Source organism: Glycine max, chromosome 3, assembly GCF_000004515.6.
Source record: "Glycine max cultivar Williams 82 chromosome 3, Glycine_max_v4.0, whole genome shotgun sequence".
Lineage (NCBI taxonomy): Eukaryota > Viridiplantae > Streptophyta > Magnoliopsida > Fabales > Fabaceae > Glycine > Glycine max.
The window spans coordinates 38,001,176-38,019,835 of NC_016090.4; the positions used below are offsets into that span (position 1 = coordinate 38,001,176).

General features: G+C 34.9%; 1 protein-coding gene across 2 annotated transcripts; it reads left to right on the forward strand.

Annotated features, from left to right (window-relative positions):
* Positions 1–1,495: 1,495 nt before the first annotated feature.
* On the forward strand, positions 1,496–10,355 carry LOC100803790 (mitochondrial Rho GTPase 2). 2 transcript variants are annotated; one of them, XM_003520518.5, is made up of 14 exons: positions 1,498–1,785; positions 2,028–2,160; positions 2,264–2,413; positions 3,396–3,572; positions 3,689–3,940; positions 4,996–5,064; positions 5,210–5,265; positions 7,824–7,905; positions 7,978–8,189; positions 8,325–8,394; positions 8,591–8,703; positions 9,421–9,571; positions 9,667–9,853; positions 9,990–10,355. In XM_003520518.5, the coding sequence occupies exons 1-14, from the start codon at positions 1,577–1,579 to the stop codon at positions 10,061–10,063; spliced, it is 1,935 nt and encodes a 644-aa protein (XP_003520566.1). In that variant the 5' UTR covers positions 1,498–1,576; the 3' UTR covers positions 10,064–10,355. The 2 variants fall into 2 exon arrangements, with proteins under 2 accessions (XP_040870008.1, XP_003520566.1); XM_041014074.1 differs by having other exon boundaries at positions 1,496–1,785; positions 7,824–8,189.
* The last annotated feature ends 8,305 nt before the right edge of the window (positions 10,356–18,660 follow it).

The window sequence follows — 18,660 nt, forward strand, 5'->3', positions numbered from 1 at the left end:
AAATCTATTTGCATAATAATTTGAATTTTGAAAATAGGTAAATAATCAAATTCGTCTTAGAAAGTAGATCTTGAAAGATAAAGAATTTGAATTTAATCCTTGAATATGTTAAAAATGTGACAAATTAGTCTTGAAGACAATTTAATGATAAATTGATTCTTAAACTTTACACCATAATGTCAAATTGGTCATTAAAAATATAACTTGTTGTCAAATTGATATTTAAATATTACAAATTAACTACAAAATGATCTCACAAATTTAATTTGACAAAAAATGGAGAGGAGGGTGGGAACCCCCTCATGTTGATATTTATATTATTATTTTTATGGTTATTAAACTCTAGTTTAAAATCATAAAACTGTATCATTTTATAAGTTAACACATCCCAATGAGAGCTGAATCATACACATAATCATTTTTTGACACTCGGATCAAACTCGGTAGAATCGAATCAAACTCGGAAGAGTTTGAAGATGATGGAAATGAAGTTGATGGTGATGATATTGGAGATGATTTAATTACAGGATTGATGAACAATTATTTGAATTATTTCTATATTTTTAAAATATTTTTATTTTAGGAACTTATGTTTTGTATTGTATGAATTTATATTTGATTGAGTATGAATTATTTTAAGTTTATTGAATTATTGTTAAAGTTTATTATTTTGATTTATTTTAGGATTAAAATATTTAATTATGATTTTATATATAAGAATATTAATATATTTTTATATTTAATAAACTCATGAGTTTACTTAAAATTGTGAGTTTGATAATCTTAATTATTTTTATTATAAATAATGAAATGTTAATGTATGGATAAATAATTTTCATTGATTAACATCTTAAGGTTATATAAATGTATTCCTTCGTGAGAAAAATAATTAATGAAAATATGAGTTGCTATTTTATTTTCTTCATGGGTTTTCTATAGTTTTGTATGGTGTTTGCTTAGGAGCAACGATAGAGTAGTGATAGAGTAACTTTTAGCACTTTATCAGCGGGGCACACAGAAATGTTGGCTCACTTAACTAATTTTTCATAATTTTCTTAAGCTTTATGATTGATTGTAAAGAAGTATATTGGAGTTTATTTTTAAAAATAGATTTTATATTTATATGAATAATTTTTATATGCAGTTAAAACATAATGATATTGGAGTTTATAATGTTAGTTAAATAATAAAATAGTTAAAAAAATATTGAGGATAGATTATTTGTAAAGAAGTATATTGGAGTTTATTTTTAAAATTAGATTTTATATGAATACTTTTTATATGCAGTTAAAACATAATGATATTGGAGTTTATAATGTTAGTTAAATAATAAAATAGTAAAAAAAAAATATGGAGGATAGAATATAGGTTATTAGGTAAGATATTGCTTTTTCTTGTTAATTTTTATAGGTTAGATACTTTTTTAACCATAATATTGATGAAAGGATACAAGAGAAACTCGCTACTTAATCATTAAATTCCATTTTTATAAACATTGTTGGATCCTTTAATTATTGATGCTTTATTATTATTATTATTATTTCCCGTTCACGTTCTGTTACCTGGCATCGCATCAATGGCGAATCACTCGAGCAGCTTCGGCGGTCGCAGTGGAGTTCGAGTGGTGGTCGCCGGCGACCGCGCAACCGGAAAATCAAGCCTGATAGCCGCCATAGCGACGGAGTCATTCGCCGAGGCGGTTCCGCCGGTCCTTCCGCCTACTCTCCTGCCCCCCGATTTGTACCCCGACGCCGTTCCTCTTACCGTCGTTGACACACCTTCCAGGTCCTCCTCTTTCACTTTTCAAATTCCACAATTAATTTCATTGAAATTTTCTCGAAGCAATCGTTCTTTCACGAAACAATTCATCAATTAAAGTCGCGACCTATGTTTAACTGAATCGCATCTTTTGACTGAACTAAGTTATGCGTTTTTCATATTCTTAATTGTGATGATCGTTGATGGCTAGATTGAAGTGTCTCTGATTATTTATACTCCGAATGAACGCGTGCTTTTGTTCTGTGTAGCTTGGAGAAGCAGAGAAAGCGTAATGAGGAATTGAAAGGAGCTGATGTTGTGGTGTTAACCTATGCTTGCAATGACACCGCGTCATTTTCGCGGTTGAGTTCTTACTGGTTCCCGGAGCTGCAGAAGTTGGAGGTTGGTGGTTTTATGCATTTTTCAATGAGGAATGAAGTGTGAGTGGTAAACAAATAGTCTTTTATTTATGATTGTTATTTTTTTGGGTGGTACACTGATGCAGGTGAAGGTGCCTGTAATTGTGGTTGGTTGCAAGCTGGATCTTAGGGATGAAAGCCAGGAAGTGAGCTTGGAGCGCGTCATGACACAGCTCCTGCAACAGTTCAAGGAAATTGTCACCTGCATTGAATGCTCTGCTGCTACACAATACCAGGTATTTTGCTTTGCTGCGTTGCCGTTATTGTTACTTGGTGATGCTTACCGATGTATGGATGTTGTATCGTGTTTTTAGAAAACAGTGTTATCAATTGTGGATGCGGAAAAATGGCAGAAAGTCAATAATCCAGTATGTCATAAAGCGAATAGTGTTTCTGGCAAATAGCAAAGTTGCATAGTGGTTGAAACATGATGTATATCAGTTATATATGGATAAAAAATAAAGTTGTATGCAAATAAAAAAAGTGAATAAAAATTAGCATAATATTAACTCAAAAAGTTCAATTGGCTGGAGACTTGCCAGAGATTACAAGAGGATGTAGGATGCTTGCCACAACCACAACACCCATAGTGGTCGCAATAGCGGACAGAGTTGTGATCGGGGATCCTTGGAATTTTGCAATGCAATAGCGCTATAGTGATTATTTAACAACATTGTTAGTAAACAAGATCTATCAACCACTGCTATATATAGAGTATTTCAAGGCCATTCATTATGACAATATCTTGCAAGTAAAGTAAGCTTCTAATACTTTTCCCTTATGCCAAAATACAAGCCTATTTTTTTTGGAAGGCAAAGAATATATTTTATTAATATAAAAGGCCCAGATGATGAATCACAAGCTGTGAAACAAACATCAGGCAGAAACAAAATACAAGGCAAAGAGAAACTCTGCAATACAGCAAGAGCTCTTCGCATAGCCAAAATACAAGCCTATGGTTCATTGAAGGCCAAAATGATCATTAATCATCAAATACAATTAGTGAAAAAGATGAAAAAAATAAAATAAACAACAGCTAAATGAGTTCTCATTTCTCCTTTACAAGTAAGTCAAGTGTAAAGTAAGAAATTCATGAATCTATGTAATATCACAGTTGTTTTGGTTTACTTATATAAGGACATACTCTTGATAATATTGTTATTATTATTTGCAAAATGTGAGTGTCTGAAATTTAATATTAATTCTAAAATTTTTTAGGTCCCTGAAGTTTTTTATTTTGCTCAAAAAGCGGTACTTCATCCAGTGGATCCTTTGTATGATCATGAAAGTCAAGCTTTAAAGGATCGATGTGTTAGGGCATTGAGAAGAATATTTGTTCTTTGTGATCGTGACATGGATGAAGCCCTCAATGACACAGAACTAAATGAGTTTCAGGTTTTTGTTGAATTTGGATTTTTTTAAATTTCCTTATTTTATTATTTAATATGCTTTGAATATTTATTGTTTCCAAGTGTGGCCTATTTATTCAAAACGTGTAAATATATCAACAGGTTAGATGCTTTAATGCACCGTTGCAATCCTCTGAAATAGCAGGAGTCAAAACAGTTGTACAGCAGAAAGTACCTGAAGGATTCAACTCACATGGTCTTACTTTTCCAGGATTTATTTATGTCCACAATATGTTCCTCAAAAAAGGGCGTCCAGAGACATTATGGGCTGTTCTAAGAGACTTTGGATATGATAATAATTTGAAACTCATGGATGATTTCCTTCCTATTCCATCTAAGCGTGCTTTGGATCAGGTCATAGATAGCTTCTTTGTTCTATGTTGTCCTCCTGTCTGGTTTAAATAGAAGAGATTAGAGTAGTGATACTACGAATTAACTGTACATTATTCAGTCTTGGTATTAACAATAACAGAAAATGTATGAGATTATTAAATTGGGAAGACTAGAATGTTACGTATAGGTTATACTTGTTTGTTTAGTGTAATTTTAGCTATTCACTAGTAGGTTTGCAAATATTAGCCGTGAACAACCTATGTCTCTGGGATTGGTGATTTGCAGAAGTCAAGTTTGGATTTTATACCTGTTATGAAAAATGACTCTTAGATGTCAAGATGTCGTTATTTTCCAAATCTTTCCTTATCTGCTGCCTGCTGGCATTCGTCTTGTACAAATATGGCAATTTGTAGCTTTGGATTGTAATTATTTTATTGTTCTAGATGATATAGCATTCTCCCTCTGTTTCTTCATATTTGTTTTTTTCAGGTTATAGTGCACATATTAAGAAATATAATTAATATTCTCATTTGTACTAAAATTGCTTTTAATTTCCTAACTATGCCTTTTGTCTCTTTTATTTGTTATCTCTCTTATTAATTAATTTCTCTCTCATATATTACTCATATTCCTTCTACCATTGCTTCTCTCTTTTTTAATAGGTGTGTAAAATAATTAAGGAAAGGTAAATATGAGGGTATAATTGAGAAAATAGTAATTAATGTTTTGTTGAACTTTTAAAATTAAAGAATAAGTAAATAGAAACCAAAATTTTCTTCTACGAGGACAACAAAAACAGAACAGAGGGAATGCTTTTATTTCTTGTTGCTTGATATTGAGATGGAGAGAGAGATGCTAATATTTTGTGGTATTGACTTTATGATGCATGTTTGTTGAGTCAAATGGTTTTCAAAGAAGCACAATACAGTATAACAGCATGCATTTTTTCCAAAATACTGCACTTCCCAACATTTTAGGTCATCAAGTCATTTCTAATTGTGGTGAAGTTATTTTAAATTTCCTGTTAAACTTTCAAATGATATGAAGTATTTACTTTTGTATGCATAATCTTACAGAGTGTGGAGCTGACAGGTGAAGCTGTAGAGTTTCTAAATGGTATCTTTCGACTGTTAGATACAGATAAAGTATGTAGTAATATTTTCATCATCACTTCCTTGACCTCTATTATTCACTTTAACCTCCTACTTCTGTGTGTTCTTTTTAGGTGGTATTCCATATCTAATATACTTTTTTTTCCTATTCACTTCTTTGAACCTTGATACTCTCTAGGATCGAGCCCTACAACCTGCTGAAGTTGATAAGTTATTTTGCACTGCACCAGAAAGGTGAATTTGCTACCTCTCTCTGCCTAAACTTTCCACGTATTGAAAAATAAAAAGGTGAACTCATCTTTTGATTGTCCTTTATATAACCAGTATCTCATTAGTTGCATAACTAAATTACTTTTTCATATTGAGGATGTAGAACTCTAGAATTGGTTGACTGTCTCTAAAACTTTTAATATAAGTTGTAGATTCAACAAAACTGAGTAATCATTGCAAAGAGAAGAAAACATCCTGTATAACATAGTTCTTATGCTCACTGAGAATTAATAGACCTTTTTCCTGTAAAGTGTTCAGTTTAAGTCATAAATGTCTTGCCTCTTAAAAGCCTTAGCCCTTTATAGTTGTTGGTTGGAGATTTTGTGCAATTCTGTGATGATGTTGTGATTGATGTTGTATTGTTGTTTTTATACTTATATCATGATTTCTCTAAGAGAGACTGAAAGGAATTAAACTTACTTTACAAGGGAAAAAGAAGGGGCAACCTATAAAGTATAAACTGCAGTAGTTGTTTGATTGGGTATTAGTGCTAGTGAGTCATATTCTTTTTGGAATTCAGTTGAGTTCTTTGGCAGTCATAATTTTTTACAACTGTAGTTGGTAGTGCTAATTGCACTACAACGGAAATTTATTTTTGGTTTCTGGGCTCTATAGTTTTTTAGTAGCCCTGTTATGTAGGGATTTTGGCTTTTTTTTCCCTTTCTTTTAATCCAGCTCTTTTGGACTTTTGTAGCTTCTTCTTTTTTTTTTTGCCTTTTTTTTTTAATTGATTGCGAGTAGATTGTCACTGTATTTTAGATTAGTTTATTTTAAGGAAATAACCCTTTTATTTTCACAGCTTCGAGAGAGAGTTTTTGAAAGAAAAAAAGCAATTATTTTCCTGAAAGAAAATCTTAACCCATCATACCATTGCTACAAATGCCATTGTCATTTTGCTTACTGCTTGTGCTTGAAAATCTTTTTGGTCTTACTGTTGGGGAATAGATAGTTTCAATTACTAGAGAGTAGAGAAATTGGAGCCTACAAAAATGTGTTGTGATTCTTATTCTTGTATGTTGTGATTCCACAAAACCAGTTAGTTTGAGGTTTTTCTTTTGGTGGGGGCTTGGCTGAGCATTGTTCTTGTTAATTTTTTATGCAGCCATATTTTTTTAAACTGAAACCACTTATGCTACTTTAATTCTATATCTTAGATTCCAGATGGTTAGTACACTATTAAATATTGATAGATATACCCATCAAGTATTTTATTTGCATATTGTGTTCTATCTCTAAATACATTTGCTTTTGAGCCAGTTTTTTGCTCTCTTTTTGAGAAAAGAATGAGTAAGAATTTTTATTTAGTATTTTTTTTTATAGAACATGCTCTTGCTGGATTATTTTATACTGCCTTTACCAGATTTATCTGTAATTCAGTATAAACCAATTTTTGTATATCAAGAAGCTTAGAAATCTAATTAGGGTCCTGTTTGGAATAACTTTTCCATAAGCACTTGTAGGAGAAGAAAATAAGAAGGTAAATTGTATTGAGCTTGATAGAGCACCAATTGATAAAAGTTATAAAATATAAATGTTGAACACTGAAATCACTCACAATACAGCAATACACTTGCTGTGCCAGAGATGGAAGTCTCTTATTACACAAATACAACAATACAATTGGTGTCCCAGAGACAAATGTCTACTACAGAGAGTTTTCTCTGTCCTCAAATTACTAATAAATTCACAGTACTAATTACACAACATACTATCAGATATATACTCCTAATACATAACTACTGACAGCTATTTTCTACACATAACTACCACTCTGCAATTTCTAATGCAAAACTGTTATCTAAAACAGTTATCTAAGTTTCTAATGCAGAACTGATTTCTAAAATGTTATTTTGTACACATAACTGTCATAACTTTCTGTCTGCCCCTAACTCAGTTTCCATTAGAGCTTCTCCCATAAGCTAAAATCAACTTATGCATCTTAGCTTTTTGGAGAAATTAGATGAGCAAAACTTCTATAAAACTTAAGCGCATAAGTTGAGTTTAGCTTATGGGAAAAGCTCAATTCATTTTATCGTATTTTCTTCTTCTATAAATGCTTAAGGAAAAGTTTATCTAAATAGGGCCTAGGGTTGATTGGTACAATTAGTATATTGAATACATCACTAACAAAATTCAGGATATGGGAAGGCAATTCAGGAGATTCTATGTTAGAAGGATTATTTTTACTGTCCTTGCCAAAGTCTATGTTTGTGCAGCATGAAGCATCTAATTATTTTACTGCATAATAAGAGCTCAGAACACAACCTTTTTTCATAATCCTATGCAGAAAGAATGCTATCTATGTAAACATTACTATTTTACAATTTTTCAGCTGAAGCATATCTGATAGTATTAGTAGTATTGATTTTAATTTTATCTATTGTTCAAATGTGGTATGTTCTTTGTATATTATTCACTTTGTTTCCTTCTTTTTCAATTGTGATAATCTTGAAATGATTTATAGTTAGTTTTTCCACTTGATGTCGTCCATCTTAGGTTTGGTACATGGTTGTGAATTGCAGTCCATGGGATGATGCTCTATACAAGGATGCTGCCGAGAGAACTGACATGGGTTACATATCTCTTAATGGATTCCTGGCACAGGTGGGGTTAACATATGCTGTTTTTTTTCTTCAGAATGAGTTATTAATGTATCTCTTAAATTGTATGATGCAGTGGGCCCTTATGACATTACTTGATCCACCATGTAGCCTGGCTAATTTGATTTACATTGGATATAGTGGTAATCCTGCTGCTGCTCTTCGTGTTACTCGTAGAAGAGCAGTAGATCGCAAGAAGCAAGCAACAGAAAGGAATGTGTTCCAATGCTATGTTTTTGGTTCTAAAAATGCTGGGAAGTCTGCTCTGTTGGATTCATCATTGGGAAGGTGTGCTTCTGAACCAATCTCCATAGTCTTTGTCTTTAAATATATTTTGATCTATCAGTAAGTGTATTTCATCCTCTCCTACTGTTTATATCTGTTTGGCTTCAAAGAAACAATTAACTCCTATATTTTTCACAGGCCTTTCTCAAACAATTATACTCCAACAACAGTTGAGAGGTTTGCAGCAAATTCCATTGAATTAATAGGGGTGAGTATCATGATTGGAAAGCATTACTATTATTTAAATAATTTTGAAAAATGATATTGTCTTTCTCTCATGATTTGCCTCAATTTAATATGCTCTATTACTAGTAAATATGGGAGTCACATAGATGTTGTGGAGGAAATTGGGTACAATATGCAGTCTTTATACTCATGATGCTGGTGTTTGCTGCTACTTATAGGGAACCAGAAAAACTCTTGTGTTGCGGGAGATACCAGAGAGTGAAATATCAAATGTTTTGTCCAATAAGGATTATTTGGCAGCATGCGATGTAGCTGTTTTTGTGTATGACAGGTATGGTGCAAAATGTTTTGCAATATGCTTTGCTACATTTAAACTGTTGGAATGGTGTTTTGCATTCTTGCTTTGCTGTAACCTGCATATTTATGGGTAGTCAATAAAAATAATGTATTGAAGAGATGTTTGTAAGGAAAAGTAACAGAATTTTCTGAGAGTTATGCTGGGATCATGGAGAGTGGAATATAGAGATGATGAGTGGGATGGTTGAAGAGAGAAAAGAGAGGTGCATGAGTGAGACCAAGATGGCTTATATGTGTTAGATTTCATCTTAAAACCAATTGGAATTAAGTGAAGTTGCCCAACAGATATATAAGTTGTGCCCTGAGAAATGAGGCAGGCAATGTGGGACTTCTCAACAATATGGGCATGGCTTTAATTGAAAATTTTCATCTGAGGCGATTTGTACACATGCTATATTTAAAGCAGGAACCAAAAGCTTTTGCATCATTGTATGTACTTGTTTTTAGGCAAGGCTGTTGTCTCTAGCAAATTCATGTTATATTATAAAAAAGTGATTCTTAGATGCTTGTATTAGTATCACCATACCAGATTTTGAGGCTCTACTACATGTCCATCCTGTCAAGACCTTGTGTGGAATAAATTTTCCTTAATTGAAATAATCTAGTTTAATTCGTAGTTATGTATTTGGTTATTTATTTTTGGCATTTTGCTCCTGTAACTTAGTTTTGCTTTTTTCTCTTTGTTTTCCAGCTCAGATGAACATTCATGGAAGAAATCCAGAGATTTGCTTGAGAAGGTTGCTCAACAAGGAGATCTAACTGGTTATAGAGTTCCTTGTCTCCTTATTGCTGCTAAGGATGATTTAACTCCATATCCAAGGGCATTACAAGATTCAGTTAAGGTATTCAATATCAACTCAGCGTTGCGACATCATTGAATATATTTTATTGTTATGCATAATTTCATAGTTAAACCTGCTATTTAATTTTGTTATAGGTTACTCAGGAATTGGGAATAGAGGCACCTATTCATGTAAGTATGAAATTAGGCGATTCAAGTAACGTGTACCATAAGATTGTCAATGCTGCAGAGCACCCTCATTTAAGCATTCCAGAAACTGAGATTGGGAGGAAAAGAAAGCAATGTCATCGGCTTCTTCAGCACTCTCTTGTTTTTGCCTCAGGTGTGTTTCTCTTAGCGACCTCGCACCAGAACTTGATGCGTGATGCATGATGCATAAACCACAAATTTGAAAAAATATCCGTTTTTGTCTTGTTCAAGTGTTGATTTTGAAATAGCTGTCTGTTTTGAATTTACAGTTGGAACTGCTATGGCAGTTGTTGGTTTGGCAGCATGTCGTGCATATGCAGTTAGAAAGAATTCCTCTGGTTAGTCATCAAGAAACTTTATACTGACAGAGCCGACTTAAATTAACTGTTGGATTCGTGTTCAGTATTGGGCACACTAATCTCACTTGTAACTTTAAGTTAGAATATATTTTTTGTACAGTGTTACTAATTTCATTTATCTTTATTGCTATAACGGCTTTTTATATAGCTACAAAAATATGATTGTGGTCCGTGTCTGTTTTCAAATTGATTTTCATTTAGTATATTTCAAGGTTAAATTACATTGATTTGATGTAATTACACTGATGTCTCTTATGGAGTTTCTTTGGAATTAAATATTTCAGGTACTTGTTTGATTTGTAAAATATAAAATAATTTAATCTTGAAACCTTTTCAGTCATGTACAGATGAAATTCGGTCAAAAATTGTACTCCTAAGATTTAATTTATTTTTAGTTGTTTGGGTTGACATTTTTGCTTTTATTACTTGTCATTTAACCTATTTTTAATAAAGGTAATAAATTAATAATATAGAATTTTAGTTCATTTTAATGTATTTTACATGTATGATCTTTGTATATACGGGACTATGGGAGTCTTTGATCAATCCTAATTCCTAAATGAAAAGGGTGATAAGGTGTTTGATTATCTGATAAGGAGATGATGACTTCGTATGGTAGTTAGTTAAGGGATTCTCTTTTTGTGGGTCATATATGGCATATGGGGGAATTTGGCCTATTGGGCTGATTCGGATATAGGCTGGACTGAAGTCAGGAACAAATTCAAATTTCATTTTTTTATAATGAAAGAGTTAATTTTAATATTAAAAAAATTAACTTAATTTTTATTATTTCAAACACAATCTCAATTTTGGAAATTATAGTTACTTCCTTTTACGTGTTATTTTCACTTGTACGAAGCTAATCAGGAAATGCATGTGCAGTAATTTTTATATGTTGATAAAATATCTGAAAAAATGGATAATCTATAAGGTTGATGCTCGCATGTGGGTTGTACCATTTATTTAGTAGGATAATCGTGTTTGATTATACACTGCAAGTGAGATTTATTTGCAAGTAGGGGTGAGAATAGGTCAGACAGACCTACAGGGACTTATGACGTAGGCCTACATAAAGTCTGGTATGGACTTACCTATTTGATAAAAAGATTAGACTCGGGCATTTTTAAAAGCCTATTAAATTAAATAGACCAGACTTAGGCTTATTAAAAAGTCTTATAAGTCTGAAAGACACTTATATATATGTATATATACTTATATTATTTTTTTGGATACCAATATATATGTGTCATTGCATTGAACAGAATACACACTATAATTAATATTTTTTTTGAACTAGCAGACTTTGATTTTGATTACACACTATTGCTCCATAACTTTCATTCTTATAATCAAGTAAGACTTTAATTACAATTTAAGTAGTGTGAGTCATGTGCTGATTTTTTTACTAGTTGTAAGAGATTCAGTTCATTCCCTTTATATTCCTCTATATTTTTATTGGCTTATTTTCCTATTCCTTCTGACGTTTCCTTCCCCTAGTACGCTTCTCACTATTGAAGTAAAATAGAATTCGTATCCTTTTCACTTCAAGCTTTCATAGAGGTAAAACTTCAAAATCTTGTCTTTTTTTCTTTCATCTTCTTATTCCTTTAACAAGTTTCATTATGATTCTTGATTTAGGCCTGTTCACGTTGGTTTTTTGTTACTTGGTGATATATGATTTCTATCAATATTTTTTTGCATGTCACTGTAACTATTATATTTAGATAGCTTTTTCATTACAGAGGTAATGCAGTTTTGGGACATCAATATGCAAACCCTGATGTTGAGGATTCTATTTGGATGTGGGTCTTCCAATATACAAACCCTGATTTTCATAAGGTTACAATGACTCATGCATAAGATTACAATGACTCATGCCTTCAAATTCAAATAACCCTTTTATGATTATAGGTGTTGGTGTTAGATACTCTAACGAAAAGATGAGGGAAATAATTGCAACTGCCATCATGGTTCATGAATGAGGTTCTCTTTTGTAATAGTTAATATGTTGTCTTGGATTATTTTATATCATCTGTTAATTTTTGTTTATATTATTAATATATGACAAAATTGCAAAATTGGTTCCCCACTTTATCTTCAGTTTTGGATTTGGTCCCCCAGTTTTTTAATTCACGAATTTGGTCTCCCTATTTTGTAAAATCATGTCTCGGCCACAATTGGACGTTGACTGTTAGCAAGTGATATTGACTGCCACGTGTCACGTTCTTATTGGATGATGACTGTCACGTGTCATATTCTGACTGAATGTTAATTCCATGCAAGATGAAATGCATTGTTATTTTCATTGACCAATTAGAATATGACACGTGACAGTGATCATCCAATAAGATCATGACACGTGGCCGTCAACATTCATTTGTAAAAGTCAACGTCCAATTGTGACATGGGGACCAACATTGCACGATTTTACAAAATAGGATGACCAAATTCGTGAGATAAAAAACTCGGGAACCAAATCCGAAATTGGAGATAAAATGGGGAACCAATTTTATAATTTTGCCTTGTTTAGCCTATTATAGAAGGTGCGTTATTTTTTTTTTTGGTAAAAACAACTATAAAAGAAATATTAAAGGTTTAATGTGAAGAAGCCTTTTAAAAAGGCTATGAGGTCAAGCTAGGCTTTTAAGAAGGTCGGGTCGAGTCAAAATAAAAGCCTTTGTACAGGGCAGACTCAGGCCTAAAAAATTCATCAGGTTCAGGTCTTTTAAAGTCTAACCTGGTCTATTCTCACCCCTATCTGTAAGTGAGATTTATTTTTAACCAAGTGAATAAGAGAACACTCGTGATCTTTGATCTAGAAAAAAAAAAAAAGGAATACATCGATTGAATGAAGGAGATGAACATGAAAGACGGTCTCCAACAAGTAGGCAATTCCTTTTAACGTCCCCCCTTCTCTCACAAATATATGAAATGTGTTATTATAAAGAGTCTGCCTTTTTTTTGTTTTCTTCTTAAATGAATGAATACATTCCAGTTCTAATAGAGATTATATCTCTACCATTTTGGCAAGGAGCATAACAAAATAATTAATAGCTTGATCTTCATCAGGTTTTAACTCCACACCTTGTAAATCTAAGATGATTTGGTTAAAATTATCAAAGTGGTCTCTTACTTGCATGATTTACATCATTTCAAGGTGTATAAACGTTGCTTCTAGTATAACCGAATAGTTAGGGATTTCTTATGGAATTTTCTATCCATCTTCTATAATATCATAGCAATTGTTTAAAATCTTTTTCTTCTCCTTTTTTCATACTCGTAGGCAGTTTATCTTCTCGTATATCGCTGTTGCACATCATTAATGAACTAGAACTGCCCTCATCTTAATTTTCCATTGAATGAAATCATTCAATCGATTGAATTTCTCAATATCTAATTTATACAAAGACATCGTGAGCAACAACAAAATCAACCTTAATAACTACGGCTCTTATGCTAATTGTTATGGTGTAAACAAAAAATAAAAGCGGAAAGAAAGGAAACACAGACTTTACGTGGTTTGGTCAATGTGACCTACCCTCATATTTCTAATAAACTAAAAATAAGTGTAACTTTTTCTATATAAGTTCATAGGTAAGTTTCACGTGTGATTGGACCTTGTCCTATGACAGCATACATGCTATATATCACCATACCAACACAATTACACTACCAAAAGTGAAATACGAATGATCAATGTGAAGAAAATTTGTAAAAGATGGGAAGAGAACTGGACAATGGGGTGTGAGTGTGATGTAAAAAGTTAGCATGAGGAGATCTAAAATGTTCTACGTGTCGCAACTCAAAATTCTTCTGCCCCCTTAACGTGACTGTTATGGTGTGTTACCCGTGCGATATGTACTACAAGGACACGAATTTCTTGCCAAAGTTCCTATTCCTTAGCAAGTGTCTTTTGGCCTCTTCTTTCATTCCCAATTCCCAAATCTCATTGGTTCCTGAGCACAACACACTCTGGGGGAGAATAATAATGCATTGCTATATACTATAGTATATACACTTATCCCCCACCAATTATTTAACAAATTGCAACTTGCTAGTGACTTCAATCATTATATGTTTTTAACTTCATACATATGACATGATGGACACAAAGGCTTGGCAGCAAGGACTATAGCTAGCTCCCTTGCCTATTTTGTTAATGGAGGTGCAAGAGAAAGACAACATAAACTCAAAATTTAGCAACAAGATGGCATGGAAATCTTCACAAGCCATGCAGGGTTTCGACACGTAACTTATCCTAGAAGTACTGGTAGGTACCAGCACCCTGATCGATTTGAATGAGGTTTTTGTGCACTATGTCCTCTATTGCGTTATAGTACATTCTTTTTCAAAGTGTATGGTCCCCAACCGAATAATATTCCTCTGGGATTCAAAGTTTATTATCATTTCCATTCAAAGGGCACTTTTCTAGGGCAAAAAGAGAACGAATCAGACGATTAACGTCCATTTTAAGAGGAGGGTACCCTGTTGGATAGAGCAAGTGAACAGTATTCAACCATTCTTTTCTGTGTTATATTTTAGAAAAACAACAAGTCTAGTACTTTAATTATCATTGTTCACCATGTAACATTGTTGCTTATAATGCGAGTTATTGAATTCAAATTTCAATTTTGATTGAAAAATTATATGATCACACTCAAAGTACGAGAGAAAAATTTTGTTCTGAATTTTGAAATGTTTAAAAGGAATACAAGTAGCAAAGTGCTTATTGACGTCAATTCGTTGGGCTATATAAGCCCATCACGCTCAGGCTTGAATGAGGAATCAGAGCCCAAAAATTATTAAAAAAATAAATAAGAGACGAAGATATCTTTAAATTCTACCGTGCACAAGTGTGTTAGGCCGTGGGATCTGTGATTAAAAAAATAGATGAACTCAATTTAAGGCCTTACAGTGGGGTAATGTTGCTAATTATCCTTTTGTTTTGTTTTTTTATTTAAATAATAACACCTATCTAGATTTAACAAATAAAAAAGATATATCTTTTGTATTCTCTTCTTAAAAAAAAAAAACAGAGAGAGAAACATTGTGCTGCTAAAAAAGAAAATGATACGAGACTAAGTGAAGATAATGGGGATTGAAGAGGAAATTGCAGAATTCAGATAAGTTTTCTCATGCCCTTTATTACTGAAATCACTATATTTATAGAGTTACAAAGCTTTATCTTACTCTAATCTGTTATAACAGAATTGCAAATTCAAATTGATATCAGAATTGCAAAATTGGAAATAACAAACTAAGCACATGATGGAATTGCTATAACGAAATCAGGGCAGAGTAGTGGAGCTTTGTTGGAGGCGCCTTCTTTACACAAAGTCTTTCAAGGTAAATGGGCCTGTTCACTTCCCTCTTTGGTTTGTGACTGATATCGCTGGCTTTAGTCATTGGGTCTGTTATCTGGGTATTGCTATCAACACCCCCTTCTCTGAAAACAACCTTGCCCCCAAGGTTGTAAGAAACACGCAAGTCATCCTAGGATTTTCAGGAGGTGTCTTCTGGCACTAGACCATCCCACTGCATGAGAACCTTTTGAATTAAGGCAGAAGAAGTGTTATCCCACTTCCAATCCAAAATGGATAACGGAGAGACAAGAGGGTTATGGTTGTCTGCGATGGGTGGTAGCATTGCTGATGTGGTTGGTAATGGTCCTTGATGAGGCTTCAAGAAGGAAACATGAAAAATCGGGTGAAGGCGAGATAAAAAAGGCAACTGAAGTTTGTAAGCCATAGGTCCCACATGTTCCTGCACCTGGAAGGGACCATAGAAGTGCTTGGAAAGCTTGGTGTACTTGGAAGCCAGCGATGTCTGGCGGTAGGGACGAAGGCGGACATAGACCCAATCATCAACGACATACTGTACATCTCGGCAGTGCTTGTCAGCTGCAGTTTTCGTGGCCTCCTGGGCTTTGCGTAATCTGCGTTGCAAAGTCGTGTGCAGCTCGGTCCTGGTTGTCGGCATATGATCAACAACATCAATGGGAGAAGTTCCCTATAAGTACCGTGTTATCGTGGGTGGTGGTTTTCCGTAAACCACTTCGAAAGGCGAAACACCTGTGCTCGAATGTATGGTTGTGTTGTAGGATCATTCGGCGAGGGACAAGAATCGAAACCAATCGGAAGGACGGTGATGAACGTATGAGCGCATGTATTGTTCCAAAATCCAGTTGAGGACTTCGATTTGACCGCCCGTTTGTGGATGATAAGTCGTGCTCATTCAGAGCTTTGTGCCACTTAAACAAAATAGTTCATGCCAGAAACTGCTGATAAAAATGGAATCTCTGTCGAAAACTAGACTTCATGGAAAACCATGAAGTTTGCAAACCATATCAAGGAAAAGTTGAGCGACCTTATACGCGAAATGTTGTGTTGGAAGAGCGCCGAAGTGAGCTGCTTTTGAAAATCTATCGACAACCACCAAAATCGCGGTAAACACGTGAGACGAAGGGAGTCCTATAATGAAATCCAAGGACAAATCTTCCTACATGTTGGACGGTATTGGCAGAGGGTGAAGTAGTCTAGCAATCTTCTTGGTTTCATATTTCGTCTGCTGGCATGTGAGGCACCACGAAACATAACGACGAACATCGACATGAATATGAGGCCAATCGAAGTTCTGGCGTAGGCGATTAAGAGTCTTTGAGATGCTGGTGTGGCCCCCGAGAGGAGATGAATGAAATTCTTCTAAGAGTATGTCAGTGAAAGGTGTAGGAAATGGAAGCCAAATGTGGCCCTGGCGAATAATGAAATCCTTATGCAAGGAAAGGTCAGGATGGGAGGCCGGGCTAGAGTGGATTTGGCTTAAAAGATCAACATATTTATCATCCTGAAAAAAGGGTGGAACGAAGCTTGTCCAGAAAATCAGAGTGGGGCACTGATAAAGAAAAACATGTACCCTCCGACGGTGAGATGCGAGATAAAGCATCGACAACCACGTTGGTAGTGCCTGGTTTATATTTAATCATATAATCGTATCCCAAAAGTTTTGATAAATATGTTTGTTGTTCAAGAGTTTGAATCACCTGAGACATAAAGTCTTTGGGACTCTTATGATCTGTGAGAATAGTGAAGGGAGAACCCAATAGATAATGGCGCCATTTTCGGACCGAGGAGGTGATGGCGTGAAGTTCCCAGACATAGGCCGAAGCTCTCTGCAATCTCGGACATAGAACTTTGCTATAATATGCAATGGGATGTTTATCCTGGATCAACACAGCCCCAATGGCGAAGCTTGAAGCATATGTTTCAATCGTAAATGGAATTGAGAAATTAGGAGTGACAAGAACAGGGGCTCTAGTCATCATCAACTTGAGATTCTGGAAGGCACTATCCGCAGTTGGTGACCACTGAAATTGGTCCTTTTGGAGAAGGTTCGTGAGTGGAGCGGCTAGTGTCGCGTACCCCTTGATGAATTTTCTATAAAATCCGATGAGTTCGAGGAACCTGCGAAGAGCGGTTGGCGAAGTGGGCATCGGCCAAGCCAACATTGCTGCAATTTTGTCGAGGTCTGGTGCTACACCTTGGGCCAAAATTATGTGGCCCAAATAATTGAGGGTACTCTGTGCAAAGACGCATTTAGAATGCTAGAGTAGAAATTGATGGTCTAAAAGAGTGGATAAGACCGAGTCTAAGTGATCGGCGTACGAAACCAAATTGAGACTGTAAACGAGAATATCATCAAAGAACACCGCCACGTATTTGCACAGAAATGGCTAGAGTGCTTCATTCATGGCAGCCTGAAAAGTAGAGGGCGCATTACAGAGTCCGAATGGCATAACCTTGAATTCGTAATGACCCTGGTGTATTCGAAAGGCTGTCTTAAAGATGTCTTGCTCGGCCATGCGTATTTGGTGGAAACCTTGGCGCAAATCGAGCTTCGAAAAACAGGCAACATGGCCTAAATCATTAAGTAGCTCGTCCACGGTTGGCATAGGAAAACAGTCTTTGACCGTGATTGTGTTAAGGGCCCTGTAATCCACACAGCAATGCCAAGTACCATCTTTCTTCTTGACCAGAAGGACCGACGATGAAAATGGACTATGGCTAGGCTAGATGAGACCTGCATCGAGCATGGTGGAGATTTGTTTTTCAATTTCGGATTTCTGAAAGTGAGGATAACGATAAGGCTTGACATTGACAAGGTTTGTGTTAGGAAGAAAATGGATGTGGTTCTGGATGGTACAGTTGGGGGGTAGGTGAGTGGGCTCGACAAAGATGTCGGGGTAACGGGCAAGAATGGAACTGATGGAAGAGGGTGTGGAGGGAAGTAGGTGGTGCGGGGAGGAAGAATATGAGGTTTGGGCTGGCACTGGGGTGATATGGAACAAGGTGGATATGCTCTGTGTTTGGGCGAGGCACTTAACTTGGTGGGCTGAAGCTGAGGAAGGGATGAGAGGAGCGTCAGTGCGCAAGGTTATTTGCTGGCCTAAATTGGAGAAGGTCATGGTTAAAGTAGTATAGTTCGTTGTTATTGGGCCCAAAAGCTTAAGCCACTGGACCCCTAAAACTATGTCTGCACCACAAATAGGTAAATGAAAAAGGTCAATAGTAAACGAATGGCCCTG

What these genes read in the sequence shown, in the direction of transcription:
- LOC100803790 (XM_041014074.1), top strand. Translation starts at nt 1,577, where the DNA reads ATGGCGAATCACTCGAGCAGCTTCGGCGGTCGCAGTGGAGTTCGAGTG. An exon ending in CTGCTGCTACACAATACCAG is followed by an intron (nt 2,414 to 3,395) that starts GTATTTTGCTTT and finishes AAAATTTTTTAG; the next exon opens with GTCCCTGAAGTTTTTTATTT. An exon ending in CTCTCTTGTTTTTGCCTCAG is followed by an intron (nt 9,854 to 9,989) that starts GTGTGTTTCTCT and finishes TTGAATTTACAG; the next exon opens with TTGGAACTGCTATGGCAGTT.